The sequence below is a fragment of the Halichoeres trimaculatus genome, unplaced genomic scaffold (genome assembly GCF_033239565.1).
Source record: "Halichoeres trimaculatus isolate MK-OKI-2021-1 unplaced genomic scaffold, fHalTri1.1 fHalTri1_scaffold_6, whole genome shotgun sequence".
Lineage (NCBI taxonomy): Eukaryota > Metazoa > Chordata > Actinopteri > Labriformes > Labridae > Halichoeres > Halichoeres trimaculatus.
Window position 1 is genome coordinate 18014453 of NW_027437184.1, and position 24026 is coordinate 18038478.

General features: G+C 38.9%; 5 protein-coding genes across 9 annotated transcripts; 3 read left to right on the plus strand and 2 right to left on the minus strand.

The window, feature by feature from the left end:
- The first annotated feature begins 752 nt into the window (after nucleotides 1-752).
- On the plus strand, nucleotides 753-2901 carry LOC141791495 (alpha-crystallin B chain-like). The gene is made up of 3 exons (XM_074672020.1): nucleotides 753-1104; nucleotides 1728-1850; nucleotides 1937-2901. Exons 1-3 carry the CDS (start codon nucleotides 808-810, stop codon nucleotides 2126-2128), a joined length of 612 nt encoding a protein of 203 aa, XP_074528121.1. The 5' UTR covers nucleotides 753-807; the 3' UTR covers nucleotides 2129-2901.
- A 951-nt stretch (nucleotides 2902-3852) lies between these two features.
- Nucleotides 3853-5598, minus strand: mia (MIA SH3 domain containing). Its single transcript, XM_074672021.1, has 4 exons — nucleotides 5148-5598; nucleotides 4872-5005; nucleotides 4635-4745; nucleotides 3853-4546 (listed from the first exon to the last, which is right to left on the minus strand). The coding sequence occupies exons 1-4, from the start codon at nucleotides 5263-5265 to the stop codon at nucleotides 4523-4525; spliced, it is 387 nt and encodes a 128-aa protein (XP_074528122.1). The 5' UTR covers nucleotides 5266-5598; the 3' UTR covers nucleotides 3853-4522.
- Nucleotides 5335-12664, plus strand: bicdl2 (BICD family like cargo adaptor 2). 4 transcript variants are annotated; one of them, XM_074672014.1, is made up of 10 exons: nucleotides 5335-5887; nucleotides 6588-7102; nucleotides 7771-7986; nucleotides 8234-8350; nucleotides 9110-9256; nucleotides 9496-9642; nucleotides 10054-10128; nucleotides 11160-11242; nucleotides 11362-11476; nucleotides 11555-12664. In XM_074672014.1, the coding sequence occupies exons 2-10, from the start codon at nucleotides 6860-6862 to the stop codon at nucleotides 11717-11719; spliced, it is 1308 nt and encodes a 435-aa protein (XP_074528115.1). In that variant the 5' UTR covers nucleotides 5335-5887; nucleotides 6588-6859; the 3' UTR covers nucleotides 11720-12664. The 4 variants fall into 4 exon arrangements, with proteins under 4 accessions (XP_074528115.1, XP_074528116.1, XP_074528117.1 ...); XM_074672015.1 differs by having other exon boundaries at nucleotides 9553-9642; XM_074672016.1 differs by having other exon boundaries at nucleotides 9556-9642.
- Nucleotides 12611-16597, minus strand: LOC141791494 (mitochondrial import receptor subunit TOM40B). 2 transcript variants are annotated; one of them, XM_074672019.1, is made up of 10 exons: nucleotides 16448-16597; nucleotides 15833-16032; nucleotides 15487-15554; nucleotides 15303-15395; nucleotides 15076-15177; nucleotides 14657-14762; nucleotides 14441-14563; nucleotides 14254-14330; nucleotides 14061-14163; nucleotides 12611-13963 (listed from the first exon to the last, which is right to left on the minus strand). In XM_074672019.1, the coding sequence occupies exons 2-10, from the start codon at nucleotides 16014-16016 to the stop codon at nucleotides 13824-13826; spliced, it is 996 nt and encodes a 331-aa protein (XP_074528120.1). In that variant the 5' UTR covers nucleotides 16017-16032; nucleotides 16448-16597; the 3' UTR covers nucleotides 12611-13823. The 2 variants fall into 2 exon arrangements, with proteins under 2 accessions (XP_074528120.1, XP_074528119.1); XM_074672018.1 differs by having other exon boundaries at nucleotides 16452-16591.
- Nucleotides 16598-16836: 239 nt separating this feature from the next.
- Nucleotides 16837-22621, plus strand: fdxacb1 (ferredoxin-fold anticodon binding domain containing 1). Its single transcript, XM_074673137.1, has 5 exons — nucleotides 16837-17325; nucleotides 17409-17565; nucleotides 18790-18993; nucleotides 19111-19269; nucleotides 19375-22621. Exons 1-5 carry the CDS (start codon nucleotides 17148-17150, stop codon nucleotides 20621-20623), a joined length of 1947 nt encoding a protein of 648 aa, XP_074529238.1. The 5' UTR covers nucleotides 16837-17147; the 3' UTR covers nucleotides 20624-22621.
- The last annotated feature ends 1405 nt before the right edge of the window (nucleotides 22622-24026 follow it).

A 24026-nucleotide genomic window follows, 5' to 3' on the forward strand; every position in this document is an offset into this window, starting at 1 on the left:
CATCACTGTTAAGGATTCAAGTCAGGGTAATACCTAACCCATATTCTAATCCAAATTCTTTCTCAAAGTGTTTCAGTTGTCATTGTTTAGTAACAAAATTACACGATTTTACGTTAGAGATATCCATCTCTGCATGATTTGATGTTTGATGTATTAGTGATGACACAATGGTGCCAAATCTTAGATTTCATAAAATTATATGAAAAACTACACCAGAGACATTGCAAGTGGAAGGACGAGAAAGACACTGAATGAATTTTGGCTGGCACAACAACAGTTCTATCAACTGAGCTTAGCAAAATCATACACGCTGAGAGTGTCCCCCTAATGCGGTTCCATACAAACTCATCAGTTCCCATTCAAGCTCACATCTATTCTGCACACAAACCTAAAGCTTCTGGCACTCAGAGCACAGCAGGCTAATGCTCTGGCAGCTATTCCTCAAACAAACACACATCCAATCACGCACAGACACACAGAGATCCAGACGGGGGCATTTCCTGGGGAATGAGTATGGGGGCATCAGCAGTACTCTGAGCCAGTGTCACCTCATGACCGAGAGAAGAGTGAGATAGACACTCAGAGCTGAAGCGAGAGAGAGAGACAGGGAGAGAGAAAGAGAGAGAGAGAGAGAGAGAGAGAGACAACCAGCCACAACCAGACAAATAAAACAATGAAGCAATGAAGGGATAAACAGTTGACATCATTGTTCCAGAAAGATCAGCCTTTTGGCAGAGTCACTATGACACCGTGCATGATGGGTTATGGAGGGGGGATGTGGAGGATGGGAACAGGATTAGGGTCTGGATGGAAAGGGAGGGCAAGGCCTATAAATTTGCTGCAGGAGAGCACAGCACCCATCAGAGACCAAAACAAACTAAGAGACCACTCATTATTTTTGAACATCTTCTTCTGAACCTCATTATGGAAGTCCCCATTAAGTATCCCTGGTACCGCTGGGCTTTTCCACATCGCTTTGCTGACCTCTCCTTGGCTGAACCTCTCACTGATTGGCCACTTATCTGGCCCTCTCCCTGGTCCTTCCCTTGGGGTCGCTCTTCGTTCTGGCGCTGGTTCAACTGGTCTGACAATGGTCACAGTGAGGTAAAGTAATTTTTACCAATTAGGATGGATTAAAAAAATATATTTTTTGAAATATTTCTTTTCATACTTATTGTCCCAATAAATAGAGATGTTTATTATCATTTCCTTCTTGGTACTGATAAATTCCAATGGCATTACAAAAATGCTTAGTATTTGTGACATTAAAAAGATGCTGACAGGAAAAAAAAGAAAAAAACATGGAATCATAGTAATGTACCATCTTGCATACAGCTCAGTTGTCTCTCAATGGTCATCCTTTATGCCTGTACCCCAATGACAATGATACATTTGGCTGATCAAAGTAAGCAAGGTGACATTTTTTGTCAGAGAACACACACGTGTTGAGACCAATTCAGAGCTAAGAGGTAACTTTTTGTCCACAGAGTTAAAAAAAAGAGACGACAATCAAAGCATTCTGAAAGTTCTTCATAAGAGCTTTAAAATCAGATGTAAAGTTTAGACTGATTTGCCATTTATTTTAATACCAGAACCAGACTATTTCAAAGTATGAGTATGACACGGAAATAAGATTCTTAATATTTTTGTACCCAGCTGACTTCTAGTTGAGGGCATGGAACAAAAATCTGTCAACATAATTGAGAGCTCTTGTGTCTTCTGTCTAGATGCGTGTTGAGAAGGATCGCTATGTTATTTATCTGGATGTGAAGCATTTCTCACCTGACGAGCTGTCAGTGAGTGTTACTGAGGAGTTCATCACAATACATGCCAAGCATGAAGACAGACAGGTTAGAGAAACTATATTTATATCTCCAGAAATAGTCTAACAGAATGTGGTAACAAATATTTGACACATTACTGGTTCTGCTTCCAGGATGACCACGGCTTTGTTTCCAGAGAATTTATGAGGAAGTACAGGCTTCCTACTGGGGCAACAGGTGCCGAGGTCACCTCCAGTCTGTCTGCTGATGGTGTGCTCACCATCACTGTACCCAGGTCATCTCCGGGCCCTGAGCGCTCTATTCCTATTTCCTGTGAAGATGGAACAACCAAACAGAAAATGTAAAGCAGAGGGTGACGCTAATTAACACTAACAGCAGGTCCAGTCTGTTTTACTTGTAACCTGTTTTAATTTTTTTGGTTGTGTGAAGAGGCATAGAGGTCTGGGTAACAGTATGTGCAAGGGACACCAAAGAAAATGCCTTTCTGACGTTTATCCTGCAAGACAACGGGGATATAAACCAAAACTAAGAAATGTAATCCATTAAACAGTCAGTTTGACAGTACAGGATGAGATGTAATTAGTCTAAACCTTTTTTTTTTCAAATCTTCAATCAGATATTACAATTAAATAACAAAAACTGCAAGGCATCAAGTACTGAAGTGAGTTGTATCATCTGTGCACAGTGTTGTCCAAGTGGAAATAAGATGCCAGATGTGTGTGCTGTTGTATGTTCTTTGAGATTAGTTTCTGCATGTGACAGAAGGAGGTACTCTCTGGAGGCAAACAGACGTTATTAGTTTGTTCACTTATTAAAAAAAAAAAGCCACCAAAGGACATGGGACCAGGTGTGTACTCGTTCAGGAGGATGAATGTCAGAAAGAAATGTGGTTTGTGATGAAGGAAGTGTGGTTTGAGTCACATAACTTTACAACGGGCTCTTGTGGCTTGAATGGGAAGGACTCTGAGCTGCTAAGGAAAAGTGTGAGTGCTACGTGTGAGAGTGGATGCATTTGTGCTTGTAGATGCAACAATTACAGCTCTATCATTCCTATATTAGCAACAATTCTTTTAACAAAGAAAATAACAGATAGAATAAATGTTGAAACTCAAAATCATCCTGCAGTTGAGTGTTGTTTTTTTGATCTATACCTGTTTCTGCCAAAGAAATTCATAAAACAACAAACATGCAACATGCTAGGACCCATATATTCACTGTGATAAATAAAACCTCCATCGTGTAGTGTTTAGCCTGTGGGACCCCAAAACATTCATGATTAAATGAATAAAAACAAAATTTTGAAATAAATACCATTTTGATAAATAACTGACAGGTATATAATATGGCCATTAAATTGTAAAATAAAGCAATATTACTATGAAATATGTTTTATTATCATTTGATATAGAACTATTATAATTAACTATTTCACAATGATTATTTTAACTTGGTCTGTCAATCAAAGCACATAAAGCCGAAGTTAAGTGATTGGCTGATCCTTTACACAGCCATTGCAGCAGCACTTGCAGTATTGATTCAAAGGTGGAGACTTATCGCTAATCCTGAGAAGACTGAAAAAGCTAAAACAGGAATGCATGACATGTTTGACACACAATGGCTGCAGGCAAGAAATCAGTTTCAAAGTTCTTCCAGGTCTGCAGCTAGACCCCTTTCAAACTTGATCTTCAAGGATCAAGCAGAGGTCCCACCCTCTAGCTTTGATTGATACACCAAGTTATTCCGATAAAAAAAAACGGTATTATTTAATAAAGAGAAAATGTTTATATAAAAAATTGACTTAAAAAAATGTTTGTTTTTTTTATTTTATCTTATTTCATATACTCTGGAAAATAAATAAAAAGTCATATTTTTTAAAAGTGTGAAGTTGTTAAAATAATCAATATGAAATATTTAGTTATTATAATTTAATTTTAAAGACTAATAATAAAAAATATTTCACATAATGTACATAATAACAACATTAGCTTATTTTACAATGAAATGTCTGTTATTTATCAAAATGTAATTTATTTCAAAATGTTTTAATTATGAATTTTTTGGGGTTCCATATTTAGCTTCCTTACTGCAGCACTGTAATTAAGACTTTTCCCCATTATTCTTCTTCCATTAAACATTTAAAGAGTTGAAACAAACTTTGTTTCCCTTGTAGCCTGTTTCATGACCTACATACATTACAAATAAAAAGAAACATACCTGGTTTGGGAAGAAAGGAAGACTTTATTAAACAAAGTGTTAGGGGGCTTTAAAAAAAAAATGCATCAGACCTGTTCATGCATGTGATGTGTGTTGTGCTGCAGAAGTTAAAAGAAGAGCAGACATTGACTGGTGATCAAATTGTTTCTTTTAACATAAATAATTGAAAGTTGTCTAACAGATAACAAAAGTCAGAAGAAGAAGTCATGCTAAATATTATAGCATTACCTTTTACAATTCTGAGAAATGAATTAAATTCCTGCAAGACAGTTACATACAGTATAGTGGAGTATAACAGAAGAATTCAGACAGACTTACAGCAACAAGCAGCAACAGTTGTTCATGTTTCAGGACTTTTAAACCTTAACCATAGCATCAGCTTACACTGTAATTTTTTAACTGTGCTAAACTATATCTTCTAAATTGCAGAGGATCTACAACAGTGAAGATACAAAGAATTTACATTTCAAACTGTGTTTGAGATACCCACAGTTAACATGTCGTCATGATGGCTGTTCCTTTTATCAGTTACAGTAGAAGTCCCATTTCTGTAAATAAGAAAAGAGCAAGAATAGAGTTAGAATAAAACGTTATATGCATATGAAGTGTGTGTGGGGATGTGTTTTTTTCACATACAGTAGTCCTGACTTCAGTGTTAGCTGGCATGAGGGGGTGAGTCTCCTCCACCACGCTGCTGGGAAAGTGGCCAACGCGAGCCTCCTGTTGTCCATAATAAGAGTCTTGTACCTACAAAAAGATCACAAAATCAGTACATAATTCTGCAAACGATTTCTGCACATAGAAAAAAAGTGGCTTTAATGACTCTCAATATGACAAAGCAGACATTATTATCCTTGAGTCAATGTTTCTTACACTGCCAGCCCAAAAGAGGTTCCCTCTGTCCTTCAGCATTGCATAGACATAGATGAGCTGCCCCTGTCTGATGGGGATGAACCGGCAGTCTCCAGGGTAGTAATCCTGTAGAGCACGGGCTATCAGGATAGGATCTGTGCAGGAATATAGATGGAAAGAAGGCATCATGAAGAGAACTTTACTCTTTATAGCTACACTATGATTATTGTTGGTTAATTGTAGGATAAGTCAAGCAATCAGCTGCTGTATAAAGGACTTGATGAGTGTTCTACTTACGGCTGCATTCAGCATCAGCGCAGAGCTTCTTGTCAGAGAGTTTAGGCATCTGTCTTCCAGCCTCAAATGTTGGCATAAAAAGCAAAACTGTAAACGCAAGCCAAACTGTGCAAGACATGACTGCTGTATGTGGGGGCACCTTGTAATCTAACAACCCTTCTCTAGATGTCTTGCGGGGTTTATACTCCTGTTCGTGTGTTTTCCCTCTCTGAGGAGTGATGGTAGCACCCTTTTCTATTCTCCCTGCCCCCTTACCCCACAAAAATGCACACACAGAGTTCCTTTCAAACTGTTCAAGCAGGTAAACAGGATGAGGAATGAGGAGGAGGAGTGCTGGATTAGACAGACCCCTGCTTGTGTCCTGACCTCCTTCTCTTCCTCATCTCTATCCCCTCCACCACCCCTCATCAAACAGCACAGCCTTTTTATAAGCAACACATTCCTCTGAGTTAATATGTAATTCCCACACCTTGTTTAGCCACTAGGTGTCAGAGCAGCTTCTATCTATCTCACCTCAATACTCTGCATCCTTTCCTCTGCTTTGTGTCTCTGTAATTACTCCCTCTACCTTTCCAGCCCTGGGGGCGGGGCTAGCGGCTGTATTTACATACTGTATGTTTCCACTGCCAAGGAAACCAGCTGAGCTTCTCTTGTGCAAACACTCCCAAACGCACACACTCACACACTCACCAAACAGGAAGACCATACCTGTTTGGTGTGAGTTGGCTGGGAGCTGTCAGGTAAGATAGACTTTTTTTTATTCTTTTGAGGACATTTCAAACCGGTGTTGACACTGTTTCTTTTTAAAACGTGGTTAATCCAGAGAATGCTAATATAGAAGTTAATTTAGTAGTTTCTGAGAGAGTTTTTTTTCTGAATTGGATGACGGCGTGATTTCATAATGCTGTGAGGAATGAACAGGTGAGATTGCAGTTGATGTCAACACTGTCATGGGATACTGAGACAAATCATTTGAACTATTTTTGTCCTTTCATTTATAAAAAATAACTCTTTATTGTTCATGTTGTGAAAAGAGACAGGAACTATGGATGTGTGGCATTTCTTTCAGTATACAACAACCCTCAATATGTTACAGCTATTAAGACAAGTGAAGTTGTGACTGTCACTTTGAGAGATTTACCTTAAATGTATAACTTTTAAGATGCTTCAAGATCATTCAAGATTTCACATATCATCATGAAATAGTTAAACACAATACCTTTGGAATTTAGGGAGGGGAGCAGAGCAAAAATGATAGTGTTGCTGGTATTTCGGTCAGACACACAAAAGCACCAGTCAGACAAAAGACCTCCTTAAAGGTCTAGTGATATTATATTACTAGAAACCAACCACTCTGGCTCTCACACGTTACCATACATGTTATTAACTCTTTCGTTCGAGTGAACAGATCTGTTTAAAATGTTTGTTTCTTGTCCACAGAGTGTCCTTTGAAGAAGAGGAGGACACCAGCATTTGGAAACTTGTACTGCCGTGAAAAGCTACTTTTATAAAGCATCCTCTGGGTTATATCACTGGAAAGTGAACCCACCAGACGCCTTCAGACGAACACGAAATCACAAAAAAAGAATCCTTTCTGGGAAAAAAAAGAAAGATAAAAAAAATGGCTGCTCACCAGCCTCCTGTGTGAGAGTGGATTACAGATACAAGGCCCCATGATGCTTTCTACCTGAACAAGCCATAAACCGCCAGCAATGTTCACCCCCAGGAAGAGCAGTCTTCCCTCCCCCAGCCTGGAGGACTCCTTTTTCCCCCTCTCCTCATCTTCCTCCATTTCTCTTTCTTTCGCACTCCCCTCATCCACAGCCCCTGACAGCAGTGACAATGGAGGGGGAATAGAGACTGATCTGATACTTGCTGCAGAGCTGGGACAGGCGTTACTGGAGAAGAATGAAGAGCTGGCGGCCTCTCTGGAGCAGAGTGAGAGGGAAGTGGAGGTGAGGATGCTGCTGCTGCTGGAAGTTTGAAATTTCCTTTAACTCCTCATAAAAAAGGGAGAGAGCATTCACCGCAGTTTCAACTAATAGAGCCCTGAGATGTTTTTTGCCTGTAGGCCAAACATTGTGAAAGCAGATGAACTTGTCAGACAGAACTCCTGTTTTTCTTCAAAACATATTTACACTGCTTTTTTAAACCTGTCTGAAAAACCTAATACAGAAGGGAATTGGGGGGATACTGTTTTGGTTACCTTAGGAGACTTGGTCAAAACTGTACACTTTGTCAAAGTAACTTGGCAACAGTATATATTAACAGTATGTGTATATATATATATATATATATATATATATATATATATATATATATATATATATATATATATATATATATGTATACATATATATATACGTACTGTTTATTTCATTATTTCATTGTAAATGTGATTTATAGAACTTATACTTGTATATTCCGGGGAACCTTTGATACCAAAGCTGTCAAGCCTTGATTCACTATGGTAACTAAAAAGATGCATTGTAGAGGTGACAAGCCCACTAACTTGTGGCTCATCCTAATGTTCAGAGTAACAAGAATACAGGAAGACAATGACCTGTGTGTTTCACAGACAGCTTTGTTTTGAGGGCATTAAGTGTTGCATTTCATGTCTCAGACTCTACAGCAGGAGAAGCATGTTCTTCAGAGGAAGCTGGAAATGAACCAGCTGGAGTTTGGGCAGAGAGAGGCCGAGCTGACTGCAGATTTAGCCGCCTTGAGGGCGGAGCTGGAGCGACATCACAGCCAAGGGCGTGACAGGCGGAGGGATGAGAGTGAGCAGCTGACGCAATTATCCAACCACAACCAACGCCTTGTAGAGCAGCTATCAGAGGTTAGTTTAAATGCAAAGAGCAAACACGTACCTCCCCTTGATGCCTGATAACACACATCAAATAATGTTACAATGCTGTTACAATAAACAGAATGTAAGAGTATGCTATTTGTGTGTGGGAACTCTCTGCCTGTATGTGTGTGTGCATGTGTTAAAATATGCAGACGAGCAGGTTTTGGGAGTCAAACCTTTGTCACTCTTGAAACAATAAAAGCATCTCTAACTTTTTAATCTTCCTCCCATCTAGGCAGTGACACTTGAACACACCTTGAGGACCGAGCTTCGTTCCCTCAGAGAAGAGATGGACGAATCATCTTTCAGCCGAAATATCAACTCCACTCAGTTAGACAACATACAAGGAGAGGTATATTCCCCTTTGACACTAACTACATGCCAAGACTGCACCACTGCTGTTACAGTTAATGTCATATCCTACAACACAATTTACTGTGCTAATTGTCAGCTTAGTATAAAGCTAAATCACAACAAATGGAGTAAGGAAAGACATTTTTAAGATACCTAAGTCTAAGTGTAATTAGTGCTTTATGGTAATCTCATGTTAAAGCTCCAGCAAGGAGTTTTTAGCTGATAATAAACAGACTTGAAGAAATTCAGAAGCCTAAATATAACTTTGAAAAGTGAGAGAGGCCAGTTTGATGAGACCCACCATTCCTGTTTCATAATTTTTAATGACTGAAAATGCCGCAAAAGTGTTAGTAAACAAAATAATAGTACCTGCATGCTGCCCAGATAGTCACTGTGCCAATTGTTTAACCCCTTGATGCCTGTTGTCGCAAATTTGTGACATACCCTGTCAGGTCTTGATGCAGCTGAAATACTAAAGATCCTTTCAGATCCACTGTGTCACAATATATTGGTGAGGGGGTGAGCTTCTCATGCCTGTTTATTTAATATAACTTAGTTGTAACTATTTTGCGTACTATACTGAAATTTGCAATCTCCACTTAATTTAACATGTTAGAGTGCAAAAACACAAAAAACAATCTATTTTTATGACTGTTGATTAATTCAGGCAGTAAGGGGTTAATAGAGTACATCACATTAGTTTGTGTTTTTAATTATGTATTTATTATTTGTTTGTTTGTTTGTTTCTGTGACACAGAACAGAGTTTTGCTGGGGCGTCTGTCACACATGGAGGCACAACTTCGAGCTTCACAAGAGGACAGTGATCGCCTTCGGCTAGAGAGAGGGACACTGAGAGAGAGACTATTAGAGCTACAGACTAAACTGAGGGAGAAAGAGGCAGAGGTGAGGATCTGTCAGGTGTTGTGCTGAAAAGATGAAGCCTGGGGGAGAATATGGAGCTGCAGGAAGCGCAACTCATCACTAACAGAAGTCACTAACACAGCTAATTTGAAGCTCTTGATGTGTGTGTGTGTGTGTGTGTGTGTGTGTGTGTGTGTGTGTGTGTGTGTGTGTGTGTGTGTGTGTGTGTGTGTGTGTTTGCATGCATCTGTCACTGTGTCTGCATTTGTGTGTCTGTGTAGATAGAGCAGGAGCAGGGGGTGGTGTTTGAGTTACGAACCTTGAATCGCTCTCTGCAGCAGAAAGCGCTGAACCTGGGTGAAGAAAGCATCCTGGACAGTACAAACACAGAACCTTTGTCTCTGCTTAGTGAAATTCAGCAAACACAGGTACACACACACACACACACACACACACACACACACACACACACACACACACACACACACACACACACACACACACTAACACACACACACACACACACTCACACACACACACACACACACACACACACACACACACACACACACACACACACACACACACACACACACACACACACACACACACACACACACCATAGAACAAGTGCTCTATACCTCCTCTATACACTTTCCTTCTGTGTGCTAAATTCTGACCCCTTCCTGACCTTAGCTTGATAACTTGAGACTCAAACTAACTTTACGACTAGATGCTTTTTGTGTGTAACTTTGTTCCACTAACATGCAAAAATTATAAGAATTTTAACCTAAGTAACCTTTTTTTGGTTGTTTGTGTTTATCTCTCCTGTTATTCAGGCTAAAGAGGCTCTTCTAGCTCACTCGAATGTTCTGCAAGCAAAAGATGAAGAGATACAAGAGCTCCAACAAGAGGTTGGTTACATTAAATACAACCACACAAGAAAAGAGTAGATTGTTTCATCTAATCCATTATAGGGGGGCTAAATTTAAAGGAAAATAATGGTGTGACATCATAACATGTCAAGAAACTTCATGTTTGTGACAGCTTTGGTGACCCCTGGTGGAAAAACCTCTTATCTCTTATGATTTTGTCCTGTTCCTGTGAGAGTTGTTTTTTCCTCACATGTATCACTTATCAAGAATCTTCACCAGGTTGAAAGGAAAATAAACTGTTTTGGCAGCAGCAGTTTCAGGCATTAATGAAAACATTAAATAAACATTTTTGTCACTGATGGTCTGTCAAGATTTTAGTTCTTCCTTAGGCCGGTCACACTTTAGACTTAAGTCTGATTTGCTTCCCCTACTCCCCAGTGATCTAGGGTTGACCTGATTCAGTGCTCGTCACAGCTGGATATTTGTGACATTAATTCTCAAGTGTGAGGAGCCAATAGGAAGTGGCCTGTGACCACTTCAGAGCGTCCTTGATCAGTATATATACAATATGTTTAATATTTAAGATTCCTGTTCAGCTTGCCCCCAGCAGGACATCTGCATTCACCAATGACAGGAGCAAATTAAGAAGTGACATCAAAATGCTGATACAGCTCATGAGCACATGGCACCAAACATAAACAAAACTGTGTCCAGAGTGAAGAGGAAAATTGAAGAAGAATAGAAGCTTTTGGCGTAATCAACCTGCATTCCTTTCTTCGTTTTTGTTGCTGCATGATCATACTCCAGGATGGCTGAATGACAATGTTATTCACCCCCCAAGTTATTATTTTTTTTAATCTTCTGAGGTCACATTTAACCACTCAAGCTCCTGGGAGCTCTCATGTCTATAAAATAGTTGCCTCTTATGTTTAATGAGATTGTGAAGCGGTTGTATGGAACCATAGTCTGCATTGTCTTCTTGTGTTTAGTCTTCTTCCGTTTTTTTAATTAGTGAAGATCTATCTCTATTAATTATGGTATGCATGACTTTTGAATTTTTGGCCTTCTAGGTTCAGTCTCAACGAGAAGAGCTGGAGTCTTTAAGGGAGGAAATCACGCTGCTAAGAAACGGCCCTGATAAACCAAGCTACAGGTAATGCTACAAAACAGCATATTTGGTTTGAAACACTGCTGTCTATGGTCTGAACCGGACAGCAATGCCACTTTTAAATATCGAATCAATCAAGCAATCAATATTAAATCAATTTCCAGCACCTTAGAGAGTGAACTGGCCACTGTGCGTCAGGAGAAAGAAACTCTAACCCAGCAGCTTCTCAACACCATCCAACACAAGGTGGCGCTGTCTCAAGAATTGGATGCATGGCAGGTGAGTCTTAGTGCAGGGAAGCAATGTGCAGAATTATGTTGTGTGATATGAGCAACTGACCCTCTCATGTCGATATAGGAGGACATGAGGTTGGTGATCAATCAACAGGTGCAGCAGCAGAAGGAGAGAAAGGCAGAAACACAGCAAGACAAAGAAAACACAGGAGGGCTCCAGAGAAGCAAGTCTTTGAGAGTGAGGGGAGAAGGAGGAAAAGGATTCTTCTCCTTTTTCAGAGACAAATGAAAAAGAGGAGTTTCTGCCACGCAGAGGAAAGAGTATTAGTCTTTGACCTTGCCACTATATTTGAGACCTAAACTGCAAGATAACATTATTTAATGTAATACCAGCATCACCAGTGAAATGTTTACAGACCTTATTTTTTAGTGTTTTTGTACATATTTATGTAATTACTAATTTCAGGTTCTTTCAAGGACTTAATATAAAAATTTAAAACCACAAATAACTTTCTTGATTTTGATTATGTCTGACTCACTACAGAATTTTAAAACTGCAATATTTTGGCTTTATTTCTTGGGAGGTGTAACATCATCCATCAGTCTGTGTGCTGAACAACAAATGTTCATCCATCCAATACATTTACCCCTTTTCCCTTTTGGGGCTCTGGGGTCCTGGCTTTTATCTAATCTGTCTCTGGGCACAAGGCTTTCACAGTGCTAACAAGTGGAGACAAACCATTCATGTACACACTCACATGAGTCACATCTACCAACTGAACAACAGATAGGTCTTAAATAAAACTGATTAAGAGGGTTGTGACATAATGCTGAGGGTTGAAACAAATTATCATATGTCATATTTTGTTGATTTTTCAGGGCTGCTGTGGCCCATTTCAAAAATTGTTTCACATAAGCTTTAAACCTTATAGCGTATAACCCATAAACAGGGTAAGTGTGACTCACTCATTCGTTTCTGATAGTTTTGAAGATTTTAATTGGTCGGTTCCTTATTTAAGATGCTGAACCAACCAGACTTTGGTCAAGGTGGTGAAGCGTAAGCCATGTCAGCCTTGTTTGCTGTAATTAGCTTCTGACTAAACTTGTTATTTAACTAATAACTAGTGCGAACTAGTAATTTTATCACCATCTAAATAGCGTCAAAGGAAAATACCCACAATCAATATGAGAGAAATAACTTTTTTTAATAAATTAAGTCCAAAATGACAGTCACTCTAATCCAGTTCTCTTTGCTCATATTAAATAATACATAAATAATACAGTACATACTAAACATTACTGATTTAACACAGGACCAAAAGAGCCCAAAAGCCATGTGAGTAGTGCAGAATGCATACCAGTTGTCTCTACCATATGCCTCCATTCAATCCTGCTTTTATACAGTATAGTCAAGGTTCAACAGAGTCAGTGCATAAACCCTCTCAAATCCTCTGCTTGGCGTACACAGTCGCCCCTCTCTCTTTCAACAGGCTTATATTCTAGTTAAACAAAACATAAAAAAGATGAGCACATAGACACTTACTCAAACACACAATTTAAAGGATAATATTAGATTCTTTTTAGCATCCCCTGGCGACTCTGTTGTGATTATAAAAAATTAGCTGATAAAGTTTGGCTTGAGATAAGAATTCATTAAACTAATGTATCCTAATGTAAGTACCACATGGTAATGTAGACAGTGGCAATCTTTTAAAACCTGACCATGTTTGCACATTAAAGAGATCAGAAGTGCCCAAATTCATAGTTGATGAGCAAGATGTTTAAAAAAAGCACTACAGTGGTAAGTAATTCAAAATTAGCGTTTACATTTCTGGGGAGAAAAACAGTCAATTTTGGTCATTTGGTAAAAAGAAATCTGCATCATTTCTGAAAAGTACAGCAATGGTGGTCCACAGAAAGGTCAAGTTTACAAGAATGATAGTAAGTAGGGTAAAATAGAAAAAAGAAAACTATCTTCTGATATACTTCATATACATTACATTTCTGTATGACTACTTACAGTATAAAACCTATTGAAATCCAGTTTTAGTGCATTCTTTAAGTTTTCTCCATCCAGAAGATGATGCATTTTCTGGTTTCAGGTTAACAGCAACAAAGTTGTCAAGTCTCTTAAAATATTCATTCATGTTCATTCAAACAGAAAACATTGCCTCAGTTCTGAGAGGTAGGTTGCAAGATGAGATGCATCAATTTAAGGAAACATTTTGGGCTCCATTACCCAAGCGATCCCTGGTAGTCAGGTGGTTTGTAGAGAGTTTGAGTGGGACTAAAAAGACTTCTGTACATCATGTCACACTGAAGCCTTCAAAAACAGGTCTCTGAAAGGAAGTCCTGATAGTGTGTTGTAATTCCACCTGGGATTAAGAGGGAGATTATCCCACATTGACACCTAGGCCCACTTGCAGTTTGTCGCCTCTGTGATTTACAAATGCACCCATAATCAGGGTGGCAGGGAGTGGGGTTAGACGCTTCTCCAACACACCTCCTATTATACACCGGCTGTTTATCATACCTGAATGTACACAAAAAAGTTTTTATGTCAAAGGATTTCCTGACATTTTTATTCTCAAAAAAAAAATCTGATTTCAAAGTTGGGGAAAGAAATTTACCTCGAAAGACCATGTTGGCCTCTGGGAGTTCCATCTGGTATCCCAATGAGGTTGTGGTTTCCTGTGTCCTGGTACTGGCTTCAAACTCTACCCCAACTTGAATCTGGTGGACACAAACACACAAATGAATAGCTTCAAACTGCATCTTTTGAAAATTTCTTTTGAGTATAAAGCATTTTGGGATTTGCTCTACCTGTTTGTTCGCTCTATGATAGTAGCTAGCATGGGCCCCTCCTTTCCCAGCATTCAGTGTTGCAACCCAGTTTGGTCCTGTATGTGATAATAAAAAGGCAAAACCAGGATGCTCAAACTATAAAAGAAAATGAGAAAAAATAAAGCTCGGGTGATGTTTAAGAAGATTTAAAAGAAAAAAAACATACTTGAGTACTGTCCAGCCAAGGTAAGAATTCCTCCCTCCTCTGCTCGACCACGGTGGTAGACCAGCTCCCCTCCTAACACCAGCCCAGAAGACACACTCTGAAGGAAGTGTGCCACAAGGATAACTGTTGGAAATATACAAAAACAGTGGAAAGTTGATGCATGTTATTTGGAACTGCAAATAAAAAACAGAAAGGCTCTTATCAGTCGTTTCATACCTGACTCTCTGAGAATGTCTGGGTTGGCAACTGTCACAGCAGCGGTAAAGTCGTTTCCTCTGTACTCGGTTTCAAACTGCCACGTTACAAACTGGGACTGCTGGGTCTAAAGCATAATCAATAATTTAAATAATAAGCTTTTACACATTAAATAACATTCACCGTAAAGTTACATCAACATTGATGAGCACAGTACTGTAGAGCTTTTGTACTCCAGTTCCTGGACACTAGTCTTGATGCTCCTGAATTGCTTTTACTCACTTTTCTACTTTACTTGTGTGTTCATAGCTTTTGTATTGAAAAGAAAAAGATAAATCCCTTCCATGTGTGGACCTACTTGGCATCAATGCTAATTATAATTCAGTGTTGAGCAAGTTTCCTGCACAGATTAGACCTATGCATGTTTCATTGGTTCTTACCTGGAAAACCGATCTGGCTCTTACTCGCTCAGTGAGATGCAGCAGAGCATGAGCATTTAGACTCCCTGAAGAGTCCATCTCACCAATCAGAGCTGGGGCATCCTAAAACATAGGTTAGGATAAATGCAAACTGTCAGCTCACAGGGCACCAGCTCTTTTTTTCTAATCATTATATACAGACACACACATTAACTTAATAAATATTTAAAGAGATATAAATGTTTGACCTTATCCTTGCTGTAGTCATCAGACTGCAGGTGCTCCACATGGAATCGGTAATATGAAGGACTGACAGCACTGAGATGTAGAGTATGACTGACCTGAAATCAAAACCACAGAAGATCTACAACTTTGTGATCATATCAACAACAATAATAAATAAATTTATTGTAAAATGTGTAGGAGAGAAACCTTAAAGAAACTGCTCAGAGTTTTGTTGAGGATCATCTTGACACCTTCAATCTGTTGAGGAAACACATCTGGAAAGATGGGAGCGGGAGGGGGGAGGATATTAGTGTTATTTATGTTTTCTTTTATTTCTTTTTTTTAATTGATCATCTTTGTGTTAGTCGCTGCTCAGCTGAAGTGACAAAGAAAAAATCTATAATTTATTTTGTAAACTACATTTAATTTTGATAATTACATAGTGAGTGTTACACATCTACAGTAATAGCCTTTTCAGAACTGGCAAGACGGACACAACTGTTAAGTTTACTCCACTCTGAAAATGAAACTACTTATCATTTCCCAGACATACCTTTGCAGCTCCTGTGGAGAGAATGGAAACTGCCTGGGTTGGGTAGGCGACCCTCTCTCCTCTCCCAGCGTGGTGGACTATCCCAATGAGCAGGGTGTGCATTCCAGCGAGAGGGAGAGGGGTCCGTGGAAAAAGGCCAGTTCTGATGGCCCGGACCAGAAGACAATGCCAAAACACTGCCCATGTGGGCCCAATACTTCCTTCAAAACACAGACAAAGATTAGACTGATGATGATGCCACAAGGCTTTTACTTGTCACACATGCAGCCTGTGCCACTGTCATTTACTACCAAGCTTTATAACTAATGAAAAGACCAGGGGCACAAGATTAGAGCAACATTTTCAATTTACTCAAAGTATGATATTATATGTACACTGAAACTCGCATCTCAAATTACTGATATGTAAAGGACATCAGAGATGCAAACATTGAAGCTTTTCATTTTTAATGCATTTTCATGGCGCTGAAAACGCATACAATTGCATTTAATCTGACAAGAATATTAATGACTTTGTTTATCGTGTGACCACTGTGAAGGTGCAGCAATTCCGTTAGCTAGCATGACCTTAGCATCAGAAAAAACAGGCACTTATACAGTTTTTATTTTATTCTACCTACTTCTGTTGTTGTAGACAGGCCTTAAAACCCCGAGCGGAGCTGAGACGTTGACATCACAAGAGCTGTCAGGGTCATATATGAAGAGATAGAAGATGAATGATGCTGAGATGAACTGATGCTGAAAACAGCTCCCTTTCTCCAGATGCAAGGTGCCACCGAGCTAATGTGTCCGTGTTTAAACACGACGCTGTTTCGTGACAGTTCGGGGCTTAATAGTTACGCGGATATATCAGAGAGCATAATCTTAATTTGATTTAAATAAAAGGAATCATTTTAACTTATTTAATCCCATTCCTGCTCATTTTATTTTTAACTTAGGGATTACGAGTGCCCTAGTTAACATTGTAACGGTAAACGAGTTTTGTTTCTCATCGGACTACTGTATTTGTGACACGGCGTTCAACGCAACTTGCTACAGGTGATCATGTATTTGATGTACTGCAGCGCCGGCGAGCAATAGAAGGTCAACGGCGCTTTTCTGTGTAAAATACCAGTTATTTTTATTTATTTATTTTATCAACATCGTCGCGATGATTTCTACTGCAAGGTACAATCGCTTCGATCGTATTCGACCGTGATGAGGAGAGCAGAAGGTGGTCATTTTCACTCCCACGCTTCGCACACAGAAGCAGCTTTTGGGGCAACCATCCAGGGATTTTAAGTCTTTGTGTTGCCACCTGTGTTTTCCTGTTGAACATGCCTCCTTTCCGGACGATGCTATTTGTGGGAGAGGGGAATTTCTCGTTTTCTGCCTCGGTGAGTCAGTTGTACAGTGGAACAGAAACTAGCGTGACAGCCACTTGTCTGCAGCGTCAGGAGGAGGCACTGCGACACGAAGGTGCTGTCACTAACATCCAGATCATCAAGGACACAGGTACGGCCTCCTCATTTCTCACCTTTCTATACGATATAGTGTGACAGTGGTCTTTTATTAAACTTTTTAAATGAATTATTCAGGAGGGACAGTGATTTTCGACGTGGACTGCACAAAGCTTGGGGACTGTGCCGCTCTGCAGGGCCGTGTGTTTGACCGTGTAGTGTTCAACTTCCCTCACCGTGGGAGAAAGAGTGGGGTTAAAAAGAACAGAGACCTTCTCAGAAACTTCTTCCTCAGGTATCACTCAACCAACTTTTTTAGCCTCAGTATGATTTTAATTGTGCAACGATAAGAACAGTGTTAAAGTGTTAAACGTGTTTCAAGACAAATAATTAATGCAGGAAACTATGTAATGGAATTAGTTTCTGAGTGAGTGTAATTTGTAGTTTGTGAAAATAATAATATCCAGTGGTAAGAGAGGAGACGGCCTTTCATTCAGTCAGCCAGTGAATGGGAAACTGCAGCTGAAGTGTAGGTGGAGCACCCAGGTAGGCTCCATCAACCTGATGAGCCAGACAGGATGGGCCAAACAAAAAGGAAATGTATTCTGGCTAAAATAAAATAAAAAATAATAATAATAATAAACAATTTATACAAATTCACTTTTTTTCAAATGATAAGAAAAGTTCTGTACTGAAAGGTGTTGTGCTGTTCCCCCTGTGACTATGTCATAGTGGGAAACCGTGCATTATTGGCAATCGAATTTCCACAGGTCCGTGGTTAGGCTACTTAGGTTTGTTCGTTGAATGCATTCTAAATCTGTATGTGTCTGACGTGGGTTATTAAGGACTGTCATATCCTTCAAACCATGTTTGTCAGTAATTGATAAGTACATTTAATGTTTAAAATGCCAAAAAATGCAGAAAAATGGAGGAGAAGAGCATGCAGTATATTTTCTGTACTTTTGTTACTTTATGTTTGAATATTGTTTTTTTTTTATTTACAGTCAAGTTTGTTTTATTGATGTCTTTGTTTACATTTTATACGTAGAAAAACATAGCACTTGAAAAAAAACACATTTTGACATTTTGTCAATAAAACACTCCTACTGGACTATTACATGGCACTTCTCTCTTAACCATTCTGTATTTATAAAAAAATAGTGCACAATAACTAAAAGAGCTGGCTGCATATGGAGTGAAAATAAAGACATTTACAGCTGAGAAGGCACCGCATGTTTAACAAAATTTATACTACCTCAGATCTATAGTAATGTTGAGAAGGAACTTGATGAAACTTTTGACAACCAGCCTTATGCAATTCCATCAATAGTTTTCTGACTTTACAAATGGTTCAAATGAAAAGGCATTCAATGGAAAAGTGACCAGATGACTTAAATAACATTTTATGGTTATGTGAAGTGTGTGTATTGATAGATGCCAATGGACAGAATGTATAGTGTACAATATGTTTTTTAGAATGTGTAAGTAATGTGTGTTTGTTGTATTTCTGTGTTTTCAGTTGTGTTGAGCTGTTGGCTGAAGATGGAGAGGTCCATGTGTCTCTGTGCAATGGGCAGGGTGGGACACCAGTCGACCACCCAAAGCGAGAGTGGCACAACAGCTGGCAGGTGGCAGCCATGGCAGCAGAGGCTCAGCTGATCCTTACTGATGTCCATCCCTTTGAGAGCGAGAAATACCAGAGCTACAAGTGCACTGGATACAGGTAAGAAGTGAAGGTGAGTGTTATTGTGTACAAGTAGAAGCAGCTTTGTGTTCCTGTGTGTCTGTGTTTGTGTGTTTGCATATTGCTGTTTTTAATGGCACTGTTGCTGTTGTACAGGAGCCAGGATAAGGGCTTTCACCTGGAGAAAGCTTTAGTCCATGTGTTCACTCGCAGCCTTCCCTACACCCCTGCTCAGATACTCACAGTAGAGGAGGTTGTTGAGGGGGAGAAAGTCAAGTACAACGTACCTGCTGAACTCAGTGATTACATGTTCAGGTACAGAAACACAAAAACTATCCTTCTGTTTGAGTAATAAACTGCAAACACATTTACCTTTCATTTGACATTACCTTGCACTCACTGTCTGTTCTCTGTCATCAGGGGATTTCTTTGCTCAGGTTCTGTTCACCCTGTCAGGTTGGTGCAAGATTATATCATCAAAGGTCTCACAGAAAAATGGTCGGTCTCTATGACAACGGAGACCGTTCCATTCCTCCTCACGGCCAAACAGCTGCAAACGAGTTGCTGTGACGTAGACAGTGCCCACTGCTACTGGATTAACCTTATTCAGAAAGACCTCAGCCCTGATTCTCAAGCCTCTGCAGCCAAAGAGACAGACTCATGTGGGAACAGTCAGGGACAGGCAGACCTGCAGAACGCCTCATCATCCACATGTGTTACCTCAAATAAAACTGACAGGGTGCAGAGGAGAGGAGCTGAGAGCTTCAGGTCTGCATGCTCTGTCGATGTTGATCCTGACGAGGAAAGTGGTCTTTTTCTGCTGCGTCCATCCCTCCTCCCTCAGATGGAAACGTCTCCAACTACTAAAGAAGAAAGGGTCACAGATGCAGACAGTCAAGTTGAGTGTGAAAGGAGTAACATGAGTGTTGAAAAATATGAAAAAGAGGGACCCTGTTGGGACTGTAATGGTGTCACCAGCTTTTTATCTGGCATTAGTGGTCTCGTGTTCAAGAATGTGCACATTAACCTCTGGGCTTTGCCTGCATTTCATGAACTCCTTATCACAGGCGTTTTCCCTGCAGAGTGTGAGCCAATCAAAATCCTCGGACAAAGGCTGGAGACACTGCTCGTTCCCTACGGGGTTTCTCTCATCACAGATAATGGGGGTCTGCGTCTGACAGCAGCACCAATGGGTTTGGTTGGAAGGGTCTTTGAAGGCAAAGCATGCAACAGCACAAGCCATATCAGTATCACGGTGTCCTTAAATTTGGACCTCCTTGCTGTGCTCCTCTTCTCACTGCCTGATTGGCGGATCCTGTGGTCTCACGACAAACGCTTTTTGAAACAGTTTGCACTACGCCTGCCGGGGGAACCCTTTCAACCATTCTCCCTGTTCCCTGAGCACTTCAGCTTTGACATCAGCTTCTGGACAGGGCCAGTATGGGAGGAGAGGAAGTTCCATGCTGTGGTCCGTGAAGCCAGCCTTGGGACTGTGGAGCAGGTTAAACTCATCGACACATTCTCACATCCTGACCTGAGCCAGACTAGTTTCTGCTACAGACTGACCTACCGTTCACACACACATGCTCTGTCACACACACAAGCCCTCCTGTTCCATCAGCAGCTGGAATCCTTACTTTCCTCTCAATTACAGGTTACGATCAGATAGCTGTATTTTATCAGGGATGTATTCCTTACATGTTTGTTACTGCAGAGAAAAGTGCAAGTGTTGGTATAGGAAACTATGTGGAAAGTGTTTATAGTAGTTGAGGCATCGTTAAATGTTGTATGTAATTAAATGTGTTTTACAACCCAATTCCAATAAGTTGGAATGTTGTGTAAAATGATTATTATAACAGATGGTTTCTGATGGTTTCATTATTCAGACATCATTGTTTAAACCCCACATTTAACTGAAAAAAGTTCAGACAAATGTTGAAACTGAAAATAGTTCGAAAATATAAGGCCATTTCAAAAAAGGGCATTCAAGAGAGTTTCAGTTTTACAAAGGTAAAGACTTAACTACTTTGTGATAGACTCCTGGACAAACCTGGGACAAAAAAGGGCCATAGCTCAAAAATCTTTGCACAAAAAGGGAAAGGCCAAAAACTATTACTGGATGGTGGTGAACTTCCTCAGGAAGCACCTTATTAAAAACAGACATGACTCTCTTGTAGAAATCAAAGCATGAGCTCTAAAGCACTTCCATCATCACACGATGTGGGTAGTTTACACATCTGGCAAGGCACTAATAATGCTGAACAATATATCCAGGTTTTTTAAGAAATATATGGTACAATTAAGACAACACTCTTTTCAGGGAAGACCTTGCATGTTTCAGCCAGAAACCTCACTCTGTGCATATTAAAACAGTATGGCTCTGTAGGAGAGGAGTGTGCGTGCTCCATTGGCCTGCTGTTATGAACTGTAGTGTGAAAATATTTAGCAATTGGTGGAACAAAATTTACAGCTAAGGAAATTCGGAAGCGTTGGGTAACTGTAGACAGGTCAAATGTCAGGTAAAATGTGACATTTCTTCTACATAACTTCAGAGTTCCTAAAATGTCCACAAAGGGTTGTGAGAAAGAGATGTGAAGCTACACAATGATAAACATGTCCCTGTGCGAGCTTTTTGAAATATATTGATGGCATCAAATGTATTTTTCAACAATTCAATTTTCCATTTTCAACATTTCTTTTCTATTCAGTACCCTAAATTAAATAAAAAGTGTAAATGACTTGTCATCAAAGCCGTGTTTATTAAAATCTAATGCAGCATTTTTACTTTTTTGGAATCTGGGTTGTATATCCCATGCATTTGTGTTAGTTATAATTTAAAAAATAAACAAATAATTTAGCAAAACTGGATGGTCTGTTAAAGATGTGAATATGCTGGAAAATGTATCTCTTTTTAAAATCCAGAATGTTACCAGCATACTGGTTATATTTACTAATACTAAGTAAATACTTAAATTATCAGAAGTAATAGATCCTATTCCAAGGGACCTTTGGAGCTCTAGTGTATATCATGTTATTTGTATCTTATGAGAACAAGATTATTTAAACAAATAAGTTATGTGCAAATCAGAAGTTTTGTTTTGTTATTAAAGTTTACAAATCCTATAACTAACAACATAAATAAATGAATGAATTGATAAATGCTACTTGATGAAGAAGAAGAGTGACAGAATTTGTACAGCATTTTGCTTGTATGGTGAATTTTATGATTGTGGACATTTTTCCTGGTTTTTGACCTGATTTGCACAAATTTAAAGGTTATTTTTTAAACATTATAGTCAGTTAGTCAATAAGTTGGAACTGTTACAAAAAGCTGTCTCTACTGGAATAAAACTGTGACTAGTGTCATCGTTTATGGTTCTTTTTGAAGTAATTATGACATTTATACAAGGAATTGCATATCTCAGAAATGTACAATATTATAAAAGACTCAAACTAATAACAAGCTTGACCACAATCCTCTTGGAAAAATATTGCTGGTTAGTGATTCTATGATAAGGGGTACACTTCAAGTCCATGAGATATACCAATCAATTTTTCTAAATATTTATTTCAAGCATTGACCAATTTTATAGTGGGTCATTTAGTGGATATTTCACTTTTATCTATACATATAGTTAACAGTTGCCATGATTTATTAAGCGAAAACAACAACAACAACAAAAACATTTATTGAAATTTGCAATGCTGACTGATTTCTCCATAATTAACAACATAAAACATATTTATGTGTGTTATTTTCAGTAATATTTGTTAAAAAATAATCATTAAAATGTGACAAAGATGTTTTAAAAACTATTTGAATGATTGATCAATAAAAATGTTTCACTTTGTGTGTGTCTGAGAAATCTGTGTCAACTGTTACCCACTTAAAAGCAATGGTTTGCTCCAAAGTCACATGACCCAAATCATTTGGTCACATCCTTTTTGGTGGGAACCATGAAGAAAGTGTGGCATATTTGAACTCTTCCTCATCAATATTTCATCAAAATGATTGTCTGTACACTGTGCGCATTAACTGGTGGTCAACTGTGACATCAACATTTGAAGGTGTACTTACGACACATGTCATACTGACCAAACTGGAAAGAAAATGTGCAGAAATATGAGGCGTTTAAGGTCAGGTGGTGGCATGTTTAAGGTCTACAGTTCGTACAAGTGACAAAACGTGGAGAAAATGTCTACTGTGTTACCTGTCAACTTACCCATCACAAAATATAGTGTTGTATAGCCAGGTTTCTCTCGTCTTGTCCTGTCAACTGCGTTACCTTGTCAGCTGTGTAACATGTGGCTTTGTGCCATAATTTTTTAAATAAATTTTGGCTAAACTGGCATAGAAACGATGAAGGACATTTCTAGCGAGCGTAGTATTACATAGAAATGTTGATTAACTCTAAATCCAGAATGATATAGATTTATTTTGGGAAAAAAAAGTCAACTTTTGTCCATGACACAGGTGAGATGATTATGCACTTCTTTTTTACTTTTTACTTAAACATTTAAGAATTCATCATAGCTTAATGAACTTAAAAACATTCCAGGTATTAACTTTGCAAACAAATAGAATATGAAGCAAAAAAACAACAATACTTTTTTAACTTTACTTAAAATGTACCCCTTATTATAGAATCACTCTGGTAGTTACATTATAGAGATGTGCTTTTTTAAGCTTCATTAACCAAAAGCCTATTTTTTGGGGGTAAAATTTTGTGAATGAAGATTATGTTTTGTTTGCAGTGAATAATTTTGTTTGTTTGTTGTTGTTGTTGTTGTTGTTGTTGTTGTTGTTGTTGTTGTTGTTTTTCATTTTTTGCACTGTTTATATACGAGAAAAATAAGGATGGGAATAAAAGGAAAGAAAAAAAAGTTATAATCTTAGATTTTTATGCTTCACTAGAATAAATTAGTGAGCATGGAACCCCTGTTGAAACTAACAGCTAGGTTAAGTAAGGTGTTGTGATAACTAGCTGACAGCTGGGCTTAATGTAAACAGCTGGGTCTTGGTGATCACTTCTCATATCGAGGCCTACGCTCATCTGTCACCTGTTACAACC

What these genes read in the sequence shown, in the direction of transcription:
- LOC141791495 (XM_074672020.1), top strand. Translation starts at nt 808, where the DNA reads ATGGAAAGGGAGGGCAAGGCCTATAAATTTGCTGCAGGAGAGCACAGC. An exon ending in CTGACAATGGTCACAGTGAG is followed by an intron (nt 1,105 to 1,727) that starts GTAAAGTAATTT and finishes TCTTCTGTCTAG; the next exon opens with ATGCGTGTTGAGAAGGATCG. An exon ending in CCAAGCATGAAGACAGACAG is followed by an intron (nt 1,851 to 1,936) that starts GTTAGAGAAACT and finishes TTCTGCTTCCAG; the next exon opens with GATGACCACGGCTTTGTTTC.
- mia (XM_074672021.1), bottom strand. Translation starts at nt 5,265, where the DNA reads ATGTCTTGCACAGTTTGGCTTGCGTTTACAGTTTTGCTTTTTATGCCA. An exon ending in CGCTGATGCTGAATGCAGCC is followed by an intron (nt 5,006 to 5,147) that starts GTAAGTAGAACA and finishes ATTCCTGCACAG; the next exon opens with ATCCTATCCTGATAGCCCGT. An exon ending in ACCTCTTTTGGGCTGGCAGT is followed by an intron (nt 4,746 to 4,871) that starts GTAAGAAACATT and finishes ATCTTTTTGTAG; the next exon opens with GTACAAGACTCTTATTATGG.
- bicdl2 (XM_074672014.1), top strand. Translation starts at nt 6,860, where the DNA reads ATGTTCACCCCCAGGAAGAGCAGTCTTCCCTCCCCCAGCCTGGAGGAC. An exon ending in TGAGGGAGAAAGAGGCAGAG is followed by an intron (nt 9,257 to 9,495) that starts GTGAGGATCTGT and finishes GTGTCTGTGTAG; the next exon opens with ATAGAGCAGGAGCAGGGGGT. An exon ending in TACAAGAGCTCCAACAAGAG is followed by an intron (nt 10,129 to 11,159) that starts GTTGGTTACATT and finishes TTGGCCTTCTAG; the next exon opens with GTTCAGTCTCAACGAGAAGA.
- LOC141791494 (XM_074672019.1), bottom strand. Translation starts at nt 16,016, where the DNA reads ATGGGCAGTGTTTTGGCATTGTCTTCTGGTCCGGGCCATCAGAACTGG. An exon ending in CTCTGAGCAGTTTCTTTAAG is followed by an intron (nt 15,396 to 15,486) that starts GTTTCTCTCCTA and finishes TTTTGATTTCAG; the next exon opens with GTCAGTCATACTCTACATCT. An exon ending in GAGCCAGATCGGTTTTCCAG is followed by an intron (nt 14,763 to 15,075) that starts GTAAGAACCAAT and finishes ATTATGCTTTAG; the next exon opens with ACCCAGCAGTCCCAGTTTGT.
- fdxacb1 (XM_074673137.1), top strand. Translation starts at nt 17,148, where the DNA reads ATGCCTCCTTTCCGGACGATGCTATTTGTGGGAGAGGGGAATTTCTCG. An exon ending in TACAAGTGCACTGGATACAG is followed by an intron (nt 18,994 to 19,110) that starts GTAAGAAGTGAA and finishes GCTGTTGTACAG; the next exon opens with GAGCCAGGATAAGGGCTTTC. An exon ending in CTCAGTGATTACATGTTCAG is followed by an intron (nt 19,270 to 19,374) that starts GTACAGAAACAC and finishes CTCTGTCATCAG; the next exon opens with GGGATTTCTTTGCTCAGGTT.